The following is a 16,261-nucleotide window of genomic DNA, read 5'->3' as shown; positions in this document are numbered from 1 at the left end:
CACAATGGGAATGCTCTGTGACCTAATTTTAATATTGTGTGATTATAAACTTTTATTCAATCCCACATGCCTGGTACCTTGGTTATTAGCAAACATCGTAAAAGTTATTTTCACCCTTGAGCCTCTTATAGAACAAAGTAAAAACAACAAAATTTCAACTTTCATCATTTATTATTCTGTATTGTTTTAGCATTATGGTATTTTGCTATGGCTCAAAGTATTGGAAACTTTAGATGATGAATACAAAGAATTATATATTTTCCATTAACATTATAAGGAATATTGTAACAACATTTTGCATTTGACAATAATAGTGCAAATTGATGTATAATAGCCTCAAACTTGAGGGAAAACTGTTTCTGCTTCAAAGTAAAAAGAATGTATAAGAAAAATAAGACATTTATTGTTGGAACTACATAGCAAAAGTAGTTTGAAATGTAAAATTTACATGATGAAGTGGATAAGTGAATTGTACATTTTATATACAAAAATCCATTGTGTTATTGCTATTATTGTTTTGCATAATACATAAAAACTGTAGTCTTGTATTTTTATACATTGTTAAAACGACTGCGCCACCAATGGAAAATGGCATGCTGCTAGCACTACAATTAGACACATTGGGGCAGATCCACAAAGTGAGTACGCCGGCGTATCTACTGATACGCCGGCGTACTTTCAAATTTCCCGCGTCGTATCTTTGTTTTGAATCCTAAAACAAGATACGACGGCATCTGGGTTAGATCCGACAGGCGTACGGCTTGTATGCCTTCGGATCTAAGATGCAATTTTTCGGCGTCCACTGGGTGGCGTTCACCTCGTTTTCCACGTCGAGTATGCAAATTAGCTATTTCCGACGATCCACGAACGTACAAGCGGCCGTCGCATTCTTTTACGTCGTCTCTAGTTAAAGCTGCTATTTCGTGGCGTATAGTTAAACCTGCTATGTTAAGTATGGCCGTCGTTCCCGCGTTTATTTTGAATTTTTTTTTTGTTTGCGTAAGTCGTCCGTGAATCGCGGGATGGACGTAATGTACGTCCAAGTCAAAACAATGACGTCCTTGCGACGTCATTTCGCGCAATGCACAGCGGGAAATTTAAGGACGGCGAATGCACAGTTTGTTTGGCGCGGGGACGCGCTTCATTTAAATGAAACACGCCCCCTTCCCGCCCAACTTGAATTCCGCGCCGTTACGCCACTTGAGATACACTACGCCGCCGTAACTTATGGCGCACAATCTTTATGGATTCGAACCAAAGCCAGGTAAGGTACAGTGGCGTAGCGTATCTCAGATATGATGCGCCGGGGCAGATCTTTGTGGATCTGCCCCATTGTGTAATGTGAATGGGGCAAAAGTGCAATGTTAAATGAATATATGTGCAAATATGCAAAAAAAGTGGCAGTGCAAATATGCCAACAAAGTGACAATACAATATAATACGGCTGATGACTGGCACTTGTAACATGTGTGAAATAATAGTGACATAAAAAATTATAAAAAAAAAAATATATACAAAGCAATAATAAATCACAATGTCCATCTAAAAAATACACACGTGAGTCCAAACACATGAAAGTGACTTCAAGTGAAGAATAGTTCATGAACGGTGGACAATAATCTGTCTTTATGGAAAAGAGCCACCATGGAAAGAATTTGCTATGCTCCATAGAGAGGGAAACCACCATGGAAAGAATGTATCCTCCAATGTGCAGCCACCACCAGACAGGATGATTGAGTACCAAATGATGTAGGCCCCCTGCCAGCAGCAAGGAGTCAGACAAGCGAAAACACTGAAGAGACTTGGACTTCACAGAAACAAGCATGCAGGAAGCACAGCAGCACAGGTCCAGCGTCCCGAAAGTCTTAAGCCCTGTACACACGATCGGTCATGAAGCTGACTGATGGTCAGTCGTGCCTACACACCATCGGTTAAAAAAAACGATTGTGTCAGAACGCGATGATGTAAAACACAACGACGTGCTAAAAAAAATGAAGTTCAATGCTTTCAAGCATGCGTCGACTTGATTCTGAGCATGCGTTGATTTTTAACCGATGGTCGTGCCTACGAACGATCGTTTTTTTCCTATCGGTTAGGAATCCATCGGTTAAATTTAAAACAAGTTGGCTTTTTTTTAACCGATGGATAAATAACCGATGGCGCCCACACACGATCGGCTTGGACCGATGAAAACGGTCCATCAGACCGTTCCCATCGGTTTAACCGATCGTGTGCATGCGGCCTAAGTCTCCCCACATCAGAAGGAGGATCATAGAAAGAAAAAAGTGCCTTGACAAATGTTTTATTGAATAAAGTAATGCACTTACATTGATGTAGACAAATACAGGCACTGTATATATTGTAATCACAAGAAATAGAGCAGAGCAAAATGTCATGGAGCCAGCACAGTCTGTCCCAAAAGGAATGGACTGTGCTGGCTCCATGAAAAGAGATATTCTTTAGACAAAAGAGATTTAACCAGTTGCTGACGGCCGTACGACTTTGTACGGCCTCAGCGCGGCTCTAAATTCCTAACAGGCCGTGTTTTTACGGCCTCCCCTTTGCTCGTTCCCCGCGCGCGCTCACGAGCGCGCAGCAGGGAACTACTGCCATCGCCGCGTCCCCTGGATACAGCCGCACGCAGATCGCGGTAAATAGCCAATCACAGCGGCTATTTACAGCGCGATCTGGACAGCCAATGACGGATGATCTCATATGTAAACATATGAGATCATCTCTCATTGCCGGCGCTCTCTCCACACACAGACGCCGCGTGTGTGGAGAGAGTGAGTGAGGTATTACAGTACAGTACAGTGAGAGTAAAAAGTAAAAAAAAGTGCCCATCAGCGCCCAATCAGTGCCCAATCAGTGCCCACCTGTACCCACCTGGTACCACCAGTGCCCACCTGGTACCACCAGTGCCCACCTAGTACCACCAGTGCCCACCTAGTACCACCAGTGCCCACCTGGTGCCCACCAGTACCACCTGTGCCCACCTGTGCCACAGTACAGCCCGTGCCACAGTACAGCCCGTGCCACAGTACCACCTGTGCCCGCCTGTGCCACCAGTACCGCCTGTGCCACCAGTACCGCCTGTGCCATCAGTACCGCCTGTGCCATCAGTACCGCCTGTGCCATCAGTACCGCCCGTGCCATCAGTACCGCCCGTGCCACCGTGCCACCGTACCACCTGTGCCACAGTACCACCTGTGCTCGCCTGTGCCATCAGTACCGCCCGTGCCATCAGTACCGCCCGTGCCATCAGTAACGTCCGTACCGCCCGTGTCATCAGTACCGCCCGTGCCACAGTACCGCCCGTGCCACAGTACCACCTGTGCCCGCCTGTGCCATCAGTACCACCTGTGCCATCAGTACTGCCTGTGCCATCAGTACCACCTGTGCCATCAGTACCGCCTGTGCCATCAGTACCGCCTGTGCCATCAGTACCGCCTGTGCCCACCTGTGATCAGGGCCCATCTGCAACACCTCAGTGCCCATCTGTGCCGCCTCAGCGCACATCTGTGCCGCCTCATCCGTGCACATCTGTGCAATCAGTACACATCTGTGCCGCCTCATCCGTGCACATCTGTGCAATCAGTCCCCATCTCTGCCACCTCAGTCCCCATCTCTGCCACAACAGTCCCCATCTCTGCCACCTCAGTCCCCATCTCTGCCACCTCAGTCCCCATCTCTGCCCATCTGTGCCACCTCAGTGTACATCTGTGCCACACACACACCGCCAGCAATGTCAAAACGTCGCTATTCCTTACAGGAGGCATTTCAGATTATTTCTGCACCTGATGAGAGCAATGTGGAGCTCCCTGTTTCTGATTCCCAATCGGATTCGGACGTAGACTATGAGCCAGTCTACACCAGTGGAACAGCGACAGGCTCAGAGGGGGAAGATGGTCAGCCCGCCAAAAGAAGGCGCTCTGGTGAGGAGGCAGTGGCATCCACCAGCACCGACATGCCATCCACCAGCACCGACATGCCATCCACCGATACTGAAGTGCCATCCACCAGTACCGTCGTGCCATCCACCTCTACCGAATTGCCATCCACCAGCACCGCAGTACCCCAGCAACAAAGGTCAAGGACCCATGCCAGCCTTCCCTATGCCCTTCAGTACCCCCTGTGGCTTCCTCCAAATTCCGGAGAAGCCAACATTCCCCCCTTCACTGCCCAGCCAGGAGTCCAGGTAAACACGGACAATTTTTCCCCAATTCAATTTTTCGATTTATTTTTCCCTGAGGAACTGCTTTCTAGCATTGTGGCCCAGTGCAACTTGTATGCCCAACAATTTATCATCAAGAACCCCACATCGTCCTATGCCCGTCCCTTCCAGTGGAGAGACCTTACAGTGGATGAGTTCAGGATTTTTTTAGGCCTCACTTTTTGCATGGGACTCAACCCAAAAAATGAAAAACATTCCTTTTGGTCAAAACGCCCCATTTACCACATGCCAATTTTCTCCACAACAATGCCCAGATCCCGATATTTTATAATCATGAGGTTCCTCCACTTCAATGATAATACACAGTGCCTTCCCCGAAATGACCCCAATTTTGACAGGCTTTTCAAAATTCGCCCCTTATTAGATTATTTTTCGCAATTATTCCCCCAAATATATACCCCGGAGCAAAACGTATGTGTCGACGAGTCCCTAGTAAAATTTTGTGGCCGACTTAAAATCAAACAATTTATACCCAGCAAAAGGGCCCGCTATGGGGTGAAGGTCTACAAACTTTGCGAACGAGCCACAGGGTACCTTTATTCCTTTTTGGTGTACCAAGGGAAGGACACCCAGCTGAATCCCCCCGATTGCCCAGACTACTTGGGATCAAGTGGGAAAGTTGTCCGGCAACTCATCAACCCCCTCCTTGATAAAGGATACCACCTGTACGTGGACAACTTCTATACGTCTCTTCCTCTGTTCCACAACCTGCACCGAAAGAAGACGCCAGCATGTGGCACCGCCAGAAAGAACCGGAAAGGCTTTCCGCAAAGCCTTGTAAATACAAAGCTGAAGAAAGGGGAATCGGCGAGTCTGCGGAACAAGGAGGTTCTGGCAGTGAAGTGGAGGGACAGAAGAGACGTATATATGTTGTCCTCCATCCACAACGATTCTTTTGTTGAAACCCGCAGAAGGCGTGGCACCACCATCCAAAAACCCACCTGCATTCAGGACTACAATTTGTTCATGGGGGGAGTCGACTTAAACGACCAAATGTTGGAACCATACCTTGCCACAAGACGCACGTACCATTGGTACAAAAAGGTAGCAATTTATTTTTTTCATTTGGCCGTCTACAACTCCCATGTTGTTTACCGCAAATCAACCCAAAACCCCCTACCCTTCCTTGGCTACCTGGAGGAAATTACCACTTCCCTGATATTCCCGAACGACCTGCCCCAACACATCCGATCAGATGTCCTAAGTCGGCTCTCCGAACGGCACTTCCCGGATAAGGTCCCTCCCACAGCATCAGGCCGACGAGCTCAAAAAAAATGTAGAGTGTGTACCAGTGGAGGAATCAGACGGGACACAGTTTACTATTGTGCAGAGTGTCCTTCACAACCAGGCCTCTGTATAATTGACTGTTTCAAACGTTACCATACTAAACTAAAGTATTAGTTTAGTATGGTAAACGTAATCCTCCGTTCCTGCCTTCTCACCCCTTATGCCACTGCCTGCTTTTGTAACTGACCCCGGCTTGTTATTGGACCACCCTTCTGCCTAATGATTTTGTAATACCGCTGCCTGATTTGGAATTGACCCTGGACTGTTTTTCGACCATTCTTCTGCCTAACGATTCTGTACTGCCTCTGCCTGATCTGGAACTGACCTCGGACTGTTTGACCATGCCTTTTGCCTGCCTCTTGGACTGATCTTGTACCCTGCTACTGGACTAGTGGGATTCAACACAGGGGTCTCACATATGTGAGGGGCGCCAGAAAAGTTTTTCTGGATGAAGAAAACTTTTTTGTTTTCTCATGCTAGATTAGGGTCTGGTTGCCCGGAGGCTTCAAAGAGATTTGGGTGGGAGAAGCCTCTACCCCTGTCCCCATTCTGTCCTGAACGAGGCCCTCCTTCTGCCTGCTGCCTGTAGGACCTATGCCATCATGCCTTTGCCTGTTGCATGAACTGACCACCTGCAGTATCCCTGCCTGGACGTTGCTGACCAAGTCCCTGCCTGCTGCCTGGACCAGTGCTATCCTGCTGTGTAGAACTGCGCTACTATTACCAAGGTAATCTTTTGTTTACGCTTTGCTCAGCATAATGTATTTTGGGGTGTAATTCTTGGTATGTGCATGCTATGTGTCTCTGGAACACCTGACGGTGTTCCTTGCATGTTGGATCTCTATATGTGGTCAGGCTGTGTAGAAGTCTCACACATGGGGTATCGTTTTACTCAGGAGGAGTAGCAGAATGTATTTTGGGGTGTCATTTTTGCTATGTACATGCTATGTGTTGGAAATATCTTATCAATGGACAACTTTGTGTAAAAAAAATGCGTTTTCATTTTTTTTCCACATATTCCAAAAACTTCTGGAAAAAAATGAACTGTTCAAAAGACTCATTATGCCTCATAGATTATACGTTGGGGTGTTAGCTTTCCAAAATGGGGTCATTTTGTGGGTAATTCCATTGTCCTGGTGTTCCAGGGCCTTCAAACGTGTAATAGGTTGTCAACTAGTTAGATGTGCAATTTATGCTCCTAAAACCCCTGATGGCGCTCCCTGCATGTTGGGCATCTGTATGTGGCCAGGCAGTGAAAAAGTCTCACACATGGGGTATCGTTTTACTCAGGAGGAATAGCAGAATGTATTTTGGGGTGTCATTTTTGCTATGTACATGCTATGTGTTGGAAATATCTTATCAATGGACAACTTTGTGTAAAAAAAATGCGTTTTCATTTTTTTTCCACATATTCCAAAAACTTCTGGAAAAAAATGAACCGTTCAAAAGACTCATTATGCCTCATAGATTATACGTTGGGGTGTTAGCTTTCCAAAATGGGGTCATTTTGTGGGTAATTCCATCGTCCTGGTGTTCCAGGGCCTTCAAACGTGTAATAGGTTGTCAACTAGTTAGATGTGCAATTTATGCTCCTAAAACCCCTGATGGCGCTCCCTGCATGTTGGGCATCTGTATGTGGCCAGGCAGTGAAAAAGTCTCACACATGGGGTATCGTTTTACTCAGGAGGAATAGCAGAATGTATTTTGGGGTGTCATTTTTGCTATGTACATGCTATGTGTTGGAAATATCTTATCAATGGACAACTTTGTGGAAAAAAAATGCGTTTTCATTTTTTTTCCACATATTCCAAAAACTTCTGGAAAAAAATGAACCGTTCAAAAGACTCATTATGCCTCATAGATTATACGTTGGGGTGTTAGCTTTCCAAAATGGGGTCATTTTGTGGGTAATTCCATCGTCCTGGTGTTCCAGGGCCTTCAATCGTGTAATAGGTTGTCAACTAGTTAGATGTGCAATTTATGCTCCTAAAACCCCTGATGGCGCTCCCTGCATGTTGGGCATCTGTATGTGGCCAGGCAGTGAAAAAGTCTCACACATGGGGTATCGTTTTACTCAGGAGGAATAGCAGAATGTATTTTGGGGTGTCATTTTTGCTATGTACATGCTATGTGTTGGAAATATCTTATCAATGGACAACTTTGTGTAAAAAAAATGCGTTTTCATTTTTTTTCCACATATTCCAAAAACTTCTGGAAAAAAATGAACCGTTCAAAAGACTCATTATGCCTCATAGATTATACGTTGGGGTGTTAGCTTTCCAAAATGGGGTCATTTTGTGGGTAATTCCATTGTCCTGGTGTTCCAGGGCCTTCAAACGTGTAATAGGTTGTCAACTAGTTAGATGTGCAATTTATGCTCCTAAAACCCCTGATGGCGCTCCCTGCAGGTTGGGCATCGGTATGTGGCCAGGCAGTGGAAAAGTCTCACACATGGGGTATCGTTTTACTCAGGAAGAGTAGCAGAATGTATTTTGGGGTGTCATTTGTGGTATGCACATGCCATGTGAGAGAAATAAGCAATTACAATGACACTTTTGAGAAATTTTTTAAATAAAAAATAAAAATCTTAATTTTGCAAAGTGTTTTGGGAAAAAATGACAACTTCAAATAACTCACCATGCCTCTTACTAAATACCTTGGGATGTCTACTTTCCAAAAAGGGGTTATTTGGGGGGAATTTGTACTTTCCTGGCTTGTTAGGGTCTCAAGAAATGAGATAGGCCTTCAAAACATCAGGTGTGATCAGATGTGATAATTTATTATGATTTGCGCTATAGCTTGTAGACTCTAAAACTTTCACACAGACCAAATAATTTCCCAAAAAATTGGGTTATTTTTATCAAAGACATGTAGCAGTATAAATTGTGGCCAAAATTTATGAAGAAAATTTAATATTTTGCAAAATTTTATCACAGAAACTAAGAAAAAAACATTTTTTTTCTAAATTTTCGGTCTTTTTTCATTAATAGCGCAAAAAATAAAAAACCCAGAGGTGATCAAATACCACCAAAAGAAAGCTCTATTTGTGGGAAAAAAAGGACAAAAAAATCATTTGGGTACAGTGTTGCATGACTGAGTAATTGTCATTCAAAGTGTGAGAGCCCTGAAAGCTGAAAATTGGTCTGGTCAGGAGAGTGTTTAAGTGCCCAGTATGGAAGTGGTTAAACATCACAATCTAAGAAGCAAATAAAGGTGGAGCAATCTTTGGGCCAGATTCACATATAATTACGTTGCTCCTGGGCAGCGTAACGTATGTGATTTACGTTACACCGCCGCAGGTTTACAGCGTAAGTGCCTGATTCTCAGAACACTTACCTGTAAACTTGCGGCGGTGTATCGTAAATGCGCGGGCACCATTTAAATTAGGCACGTTCCCACGCCGAGCGTACTGCGCATGCTCCATCGGGTAAATTACGTGACGTGCATTGCGCTAAATTACGTCATTTGCTTAGACGTTAACGTAAATGGCGTCCAGCGCCATTCACGGACGTCTTACGCAAACGACGTTGATTTTTAAATTATGACACGGGAGCGACGGCCATACTTAACATGGCTTAGGACAACTAGGGCTCAGCCCTAATTTTACATGGCGTAACTCGACGGAAACAACGTACAGTTAGACGTTCGGGGATCGCCATAAGTATTCATTTGCATATTCTACGCTGGCCGCAATGGCCTCGCCACCTAGCGGCCGGCCTAGAATTGCATACTTAAGATCCGACAGTGTAATTCAATTACACCTGTCGGATCTTAGGGCTAGCTATGCGTAACTGATTCTATGAATCAGTCGCATAGTTAGGATGGCCCTAACACAGAGATACAATGGCGTATCAGGAGATACGCTGTCGTATCTCTTTTGTGAATCTGGCCCATAGTTCTCAACATCTTTGACTATCATGAAGAGGCATTTCATCAACTTGTAGATGTTCAAGCTTATTTTTTCTATCCCTCCCCCCTTCCCCTTCCACCCCTCCCTCCCATTTCCCTTTCCTCCTTTGTGATTCTTTTCCCATGTATATTTTATACAAGGAGCACTATTACATGGATACACACATAATAAGGTTGCTTGCATTCCTTTTTTTCAGGTTGACAATTTCTCACATGCCTGCTTGTATTCTCTCACCAATCCCTGTTTTGCTCCTTTAAACAGGATGACATGAAATGGATTTTAATTGCAACTACAAATTATAATTCTTAATTTTTTCATGGTCACTTCTCAGTATTCTTTAACACAACATCTTAATATTTCCTTTATCCTATTTTTTTTTGTCCTTTTTATTATTCATCTTTTTTTCTTTATTATTCATCTTTGGATTATCTCTTTTTTACATTTTTTTGTTATCATCAATAGTATTTATTTCATCATTTCACTTTTTATTTTTTGCTTTTTCATTGGGGTTTAAAACAATACTTTCTTATAGTTATCGTTTACAGACTGTACATCATTTTTTTTTTCACTGCAGTTTTAATTCTGATTGCTCTTAGCTAGTTGGCACCTATTTTTCATCCTTCTTCACTATTCTCTCCCTGTGGCTAATAATGGATAAAAGATTTCTTCCTGATCTATGCTCCCTCCTTTTGACTAAGCCCCAGTGGGCAGATTGAAATGCATCAGATGTGTGGTGTGGTGGAGACATGTAGACTGAGGCTGCTCCTTATCATCCCTTGTCCTTCTGTTACATAATACAAGTATACAACCCTGAAAGTGGATCTGTTTTATTTTGCCCTCAATTTGTGTGCAACCCAAGAGATTTAAAATAAACATGTCTGCAGAGCATAATCGAGGTTGCCTTGCTGACCTCACTTCTAAACAATTCTGGTTGCCTGGCTGTCACTGAGTCCCGGACCCAGAACAAGCACGCAGAAAATAGCTTTATACCTTTCTTCAACTTTCCTGATATTCATATTTGTTTCAGGTTGGAGATTCAGAAAGTACTGAGGCTGGTGGGTCAGCATACCAGTTAGACATCCAGCATTATACTGTGGAAGAAAGTCAACAGTTATTGTATGATAGACTTACCTTAAACACACCACTAGGGTCCCTGAGAAATATATAATATTATTCGGAAGTAAAACTCTTCTGCATATATCAAAATCTGAAATATACAGGTCCTGATGGCTTCTCTGCTCTCTGTTATAAGAAATGTACTCATATCCTTGCTCCAATGTTAACTGATGCTTTTAATTGCCTTCTCAATAATCAATCATTTCGCTCTGAAACATTAACAGCTATAATCTCAATGATTCCCAAACCTCAGTCAGATGAAACATCTTGAGCTAATTACTGGCCTATATATTTACTTAACCTTGACATAAAGCTACTAGCAAAAGTTTTAGCAACCTGTTTAAAAATATAATAGGTTCTTTAATAAACAAAGATCAAGTAGGCCTTATTCCGTTACGCCAAGCAGCTGATAATATATGCAGGACTACTCTACTGATTCAAGCAGCCAAAACACAAGGAATACCCATATGTCTTCTATCTCTAGATATCAAAAAAGAATTCAATATTGTGGTCATACCTACATTTTGCCCCGCAACAATGGGGATTTAGTCATCATTTTCTTAAATGGGTTTTATCATTATATAAAAACCCAAAAGCCTATGTTAAATATGCTGGCTATAAATCAAACATGTTTGACATCTGTAGAGGAACACGTCAGGGTTGTCCACTTTCCCCACTTTTATTTGCCCTACTTTTCGAGCCTCTTGGCCAGGGAATCCATACTGGCTCTTCTCTCGAAATGTCTAGATTTAGCTGGTCACAAGCACAAAACTCTGCCTATTTGCTGCCTATTTGCTGCCTATTTGCTGCTCCTAACCTTATAAACAAACTTGATAATTTCACCCACATTTCTGGTCTAACAATTAACTCTCAAAAATCTACAGCCTTAAATATTTATTTTACAACAAGCGCAAACATCCTCTCTTCCTCCTGGTCCACCTTGCACCTCCCTCATTTAGGAATTACCCTTACCCCCAATCTTTCTGATCTTTTCACAGCTAATTTCCCTCCAATATTGTGACAAATCTCCAATTTCCTTAAACAATGGTCCTCCCTACCAATATCATGGATAGGCAAAATTAATGTAATAAAGATGACTAAATTAGCCAAAATCGTATATCTTTTTCGAGTCTTACCTATCCCAGTCCCAGCATATTTTCTCAGCATACTACAACGTAAAGCATTTTCTTTCATTTGGGGTTCTTTGAAACCTTGTTTACCCAAACATATGCTTCACCTTTCCAAGCTTAAAGGTGGACTAGGGTTTCCTAATTTTACCACACATTACCATGCAGCTCAAATAGCACATATACCTAAATACCACGCAGCGCATGAAACTCTTGGGTAGCACAAGAATAAATAGATTGCAACCTATTTTCCATAACAAACCTAATATGGTTTAACCCCTCTGACCTTAAAAATATAAAAAATGTTATAACTAAACATATTGGGGCAGATCCACAAAAGAATTACGCCGGCGTATCTATTGATACGCCACGTTATTCTAAAGTTCCTGCGTCGTATCTTTGTTTTTTATCTACAAAACAAGATACGACTGCATCTGGGATCGATCCGACAGGCGTACGTCTTAGTACGCCGTCGGATCTTGGGTGCATTTTTCCACCGGCCGCTGGGTGGCGTTTCCGTCGAATTCTGCGTTGAGTATGCAAATTAGCTAGTTACGGCGATCCACGAACGTACGTCCGGCCGGCGCATTTTTTTTACGTCATTTGTGTTCGGCTTTTTCCGGCGTATAGTTACCCCTGCTATTATGAGGCGTGCTCAATGTTAAGTATGGCCGTCGTTCCCGCGTCAAATTTTTAATTTTTTACGTCGTTTGCGTAAGGCCCGGTACACACGAGCAAACATGTACGATGAAACCGGTCCGTCAGACCGTTTTCACCGTACATGCCTGCCAGAGGGCTTCTGTACGATGGTTGTACTAACCATCGTACAGAAGTCCGCGCGTAAACAATACGCGGGGCGTGTCCGCGTCGTCGCCGCGACGATGACGCGGCGATGACGCAGAGACGTGGGCGGGCCTGCCATTTAAAGGCTTCCACGCATGCGTCGAAGTCATTCGACGCATGCGAGGGACGGCGGGCGCCTGGACATGTACGGTAGGTCTGTACTGACGACCGTACATGTCCGAGCGGGCAGGATTCCAGCGGACGGTTTTAAAACACATCCAGGAATATTTGCCCGCTGGGAAAAGGCCCGGCGGGCAAATGTTTGCTGGAATTCGGCCCGCTCGCGCCTACACACGACCGAACATGTATGCTGAAACTGGCCCGCGGACCAGTTTCAGCATACATGTTTGGTCGTGTGTACGGGGCCTTAGTCGTTCGTGAATAGGGATTTGCGTAGAATGACGTCACCGTCGTAAACATTGGCCGTTCAAAAAAAACGTTGTTTACGCCGGGTCACAGCGTATTTACATAAAACACGCCCCCATCACGTCCATTTGAATTGCGCGCCCTTACGTCACCAAAGATACACTACGCCGCCGTAACTTACGGTGCAAATTCTTTGAGGATTCCAAAAAAAAAAGTAAGTTACGGCGGCGTAGTGTATCTTAGATATGCTACGCCCAACGCAAAAATGCGCCGATGTACGTCGATCTGCCCCAAAGTTGGTAGCAGATTTCTTATTTCTTTATTTGCCTGAATATGATTATACAAATGTTATATTGTTCCAATACACAACACAAACCTATCGACTCTACACAAATCCAATATTTAATCTCTTCTATATTACATTCAAATGATTTATGCAAGTCAATGTTCAGAACCCTTCTTTTTCTCTCCATCACTTGAGATCATATTATATCTAAGTGTTCTATCTTGGTTTAACCTTTCATTTTCAATATAAAACATATTTTTTATGAGATGACAGATTTTTACCTGTATCGGTTAAGTTAAAATATCTTAAAATAATACTGGAAGTTTGATATTGTTTACTTGTATATGATCTTTACTTCTGATACCATCAATTGTATGTATGTATGTTACTTATCAAGTGTACCTATGTATGTTAATTATTGAAATTCAATAAACAAAATTGACAAGAAAATCAGAAATATATTTTTCAGTTGGAGTGACAATTTTTAACTCGCTTTTTGTGGAGTAGAAGTCAGTTTGGTGGAAGTTTTAGAGGGGAAGAATTTGATAATGTATTAGCATAAAAGGTTTTCAGTCCCACTTGGAAACTTAAAGATAACATGTCACATGAGAGACAGAATGGTGGAGCTGCAGAGCAGTTTAAAACAAAATAGAAACTTGATTTTTTTTTTTCATTTATATTGCCACTGGAGAGTCATAGCTGCAGAAAGCTGCACAGATTTGTAATATTTGACTCTTCAGAAAGAAATAAAAGCACATGCTCTGAAAACTAACACTTCCAAAAAAACAAATAAAGACAATAAACGATGAGAGGTTCATCATACGATTTATGATGTCATAAGATCATGTGTCATATGGTTTATTATTACTAATGATACAATTTTCCTTTTCAGCACTTGGGAGACCGTTGGGCTGCAATATGCAGATGGACAGAAGACAGATGGATTCTATTGCAGGAAATTCTTCTGAAATGGCAACATTTTGCTGAAGAACAAGTTAGTATTATTAATCAGGGCTTTGTTTAGACATCATGGGCAGCTGGAAACATCTGCATGATGTTTGAAATGTGTTTCATAGTAGAATTGAAGAATCCTTAGCTTGTAGGATACTTAAAAAAACGTGTTTATTTTTCACAAAGCAAGACAAGACTTAAAAAGTGACATATGGTAACATATGGTATGGCTTCAGACATCAAAGGGAGAAAGGGATATATATATATATCAGATGTTACATTCTTCCAGAGAGTAAGTTCCTTCTTTCCTTATCTCTTTCTAACTATCCATTTAGAACCATGTATTCTTATACTGTTTTGTAAAGTTATGTCAGCACTTCATTAAAGTAACACCCATTCTTGCATACCTGTCTATGGTTTGATCTATAGTATGATACATAACTCCTCCTAACATACTAACATAGAAACTCAAAACAGAAATACATATACAAGATTACTTTTCTCTATGTCAAAGACATATTGAAGTAACCTTCAAAACTGACATCATTATATTATAACATTAATATGTATTTTATAGACATGTGCATTTGTTTTCGGTCAAATGCATTTTGGCCGAATTTTGGGTATTTTTGTTATCGTTTTAAGGAACCCGAAATCCGAAAGATCCGACATAAAAATGCTTTATTTTCATTTTTGTTGCTACAACAGTTCGATATAGATAAGAGATTCAACATGACACTGACAATAGCAATCTGTGTCTAGTGAACCTGTGGTCGAATGTGCCTAACCTTAACTCTATTAGTCCAAGATTATTCTACATAGAAGGAAAGATTCGACATAGAGAGAAAAGATTTGACATTATAGAGTGTTGGGGGGTAGACCATTCGACATGAACGACGAAGATTCAACGAAGCAGAAAAAAACATACAAATGTCGAATCTGTCATTGAAGGCTTATAGTGTCTGTCGAAAGTTCTAAGAAGATACGACAAGCAGCTAAACTGTACTATGCCGCAATCATGCATTTCCGGTCAAATGCTCGGCCCATAGGCTATAGAAGAATTTGAATGTTGGTTGACTAGTAATAGTAATTTATAAATATAATTATTACTAGTCTCATACAACATTAGCTTTCAGGCGGAACATTTGACCGGAAATGTACGATTGCAGCAACATACAGTTTAGCTGCTCCGTCAAATCTTCTTAGAACATTCGGCAGACACCATAAGCCTTCAATGACAGATTCAACCTTAATTAGTTAGGATTTTTGTACGAATGCATTTTTTAACGAAACAAAATAAATAAAAACAACTTTCGGGAGTAACTAAATAAATTTATTTTTCAGACGAAAATTTAATTCCGAAACAAAATATTTCAGTGTGCACATGTCTAGTATTTTATATATATTTCAGAAACTTTTATCACTTAAAATAATATTAAATTCTGGGGGGTAAATCTACAAAGAAATTACGCCGGCGTATCTACTGATACGCCGGCATAATTTCAAAATTCCAGCGTTGTATCTTTGTTTTGAATCCTCAAAACAAGATACAACGGCATCTCGGCTAGATCCGACAGGCGTACGTCTTTGTACGCCGTCAGATCTAAGATGCAATTTTTCGGCGTCCGCTAGGTGGTGTTCCCATCGTAATCCGCGTTGAGTATGCAAATTAGCTATTTCCGTTGATCCACGACTGTACGACCGGCCGTCACATTTTTTTACGTTGTTTCCGTTCGGCTTTTTCCGGCGTATAGTTAAAGCTGCTATATGGTGGCGTACTCAATGTTAAGTATGACCGTCATTCCCGCGTATAATTTTGTAAATTTTACGTTGTTTGCGTAAGTCGTCCGTGAATGGGGCTGGACGCCATTTACGTTCACGTCGAAACCAATGACGTCCTTGCGACGTCATTTGGAGCAATGCACCCTGGGAGTTTTTACGAACGGCGCATGCGCCGTTCGTTCAGCGCGGGGGCGCGCTTCATTTAAATGAAACACGCCCCCTACCCGCCCAATTTGAATTCCGCCGCGAGAGATACACTACGACGCCATAACTTACGGTGCAAATTCATTGAGGATTCAAACCAAAGCCAGGCAAGTTACAGCGGCGTAGCGTATCTTACATCTGCGCCGGGCGCAGTC

General features: G+C 42.4%; 1 protein-coding gene across 1 annotated transcript in view; it reads left to right on the top strand.

The window, feature by feature from the left end:
- The window catches only part of DMD (dystrophin), a 2,981,380-nt gene that overhangs the window by 975,792 nt on the left and 1,989,327 nt on the right, over window positions 1-16,261 (top strand). The window contains exon 14 of the mRNA XM_040336499.1: window positions 14,062-14,163. Within this exon, the coding sequence (XP_040192433.1) occupies window positions 14,062-14,163 (102 nt within the window). The remainder of the gene's footprint in view (window positions 1-14,061; window positions 14,164-16,261) is intronic.

This window comes from Rana temporaria, chromosome 2, assembly GCF_905171775.1.
Source record: "Rana temporaria chromosome 2, aRanTem1.1, whole genome shotgun sequence".
Lineage (NCBI taxonomy): Eukaryota > Metazoa > Chordata > Amphibia > Anura > Ranidae > Rana > Rana temporaria.
This window is presented reverse-complemented; position numbering and strand designations above follow the sequence as displayed.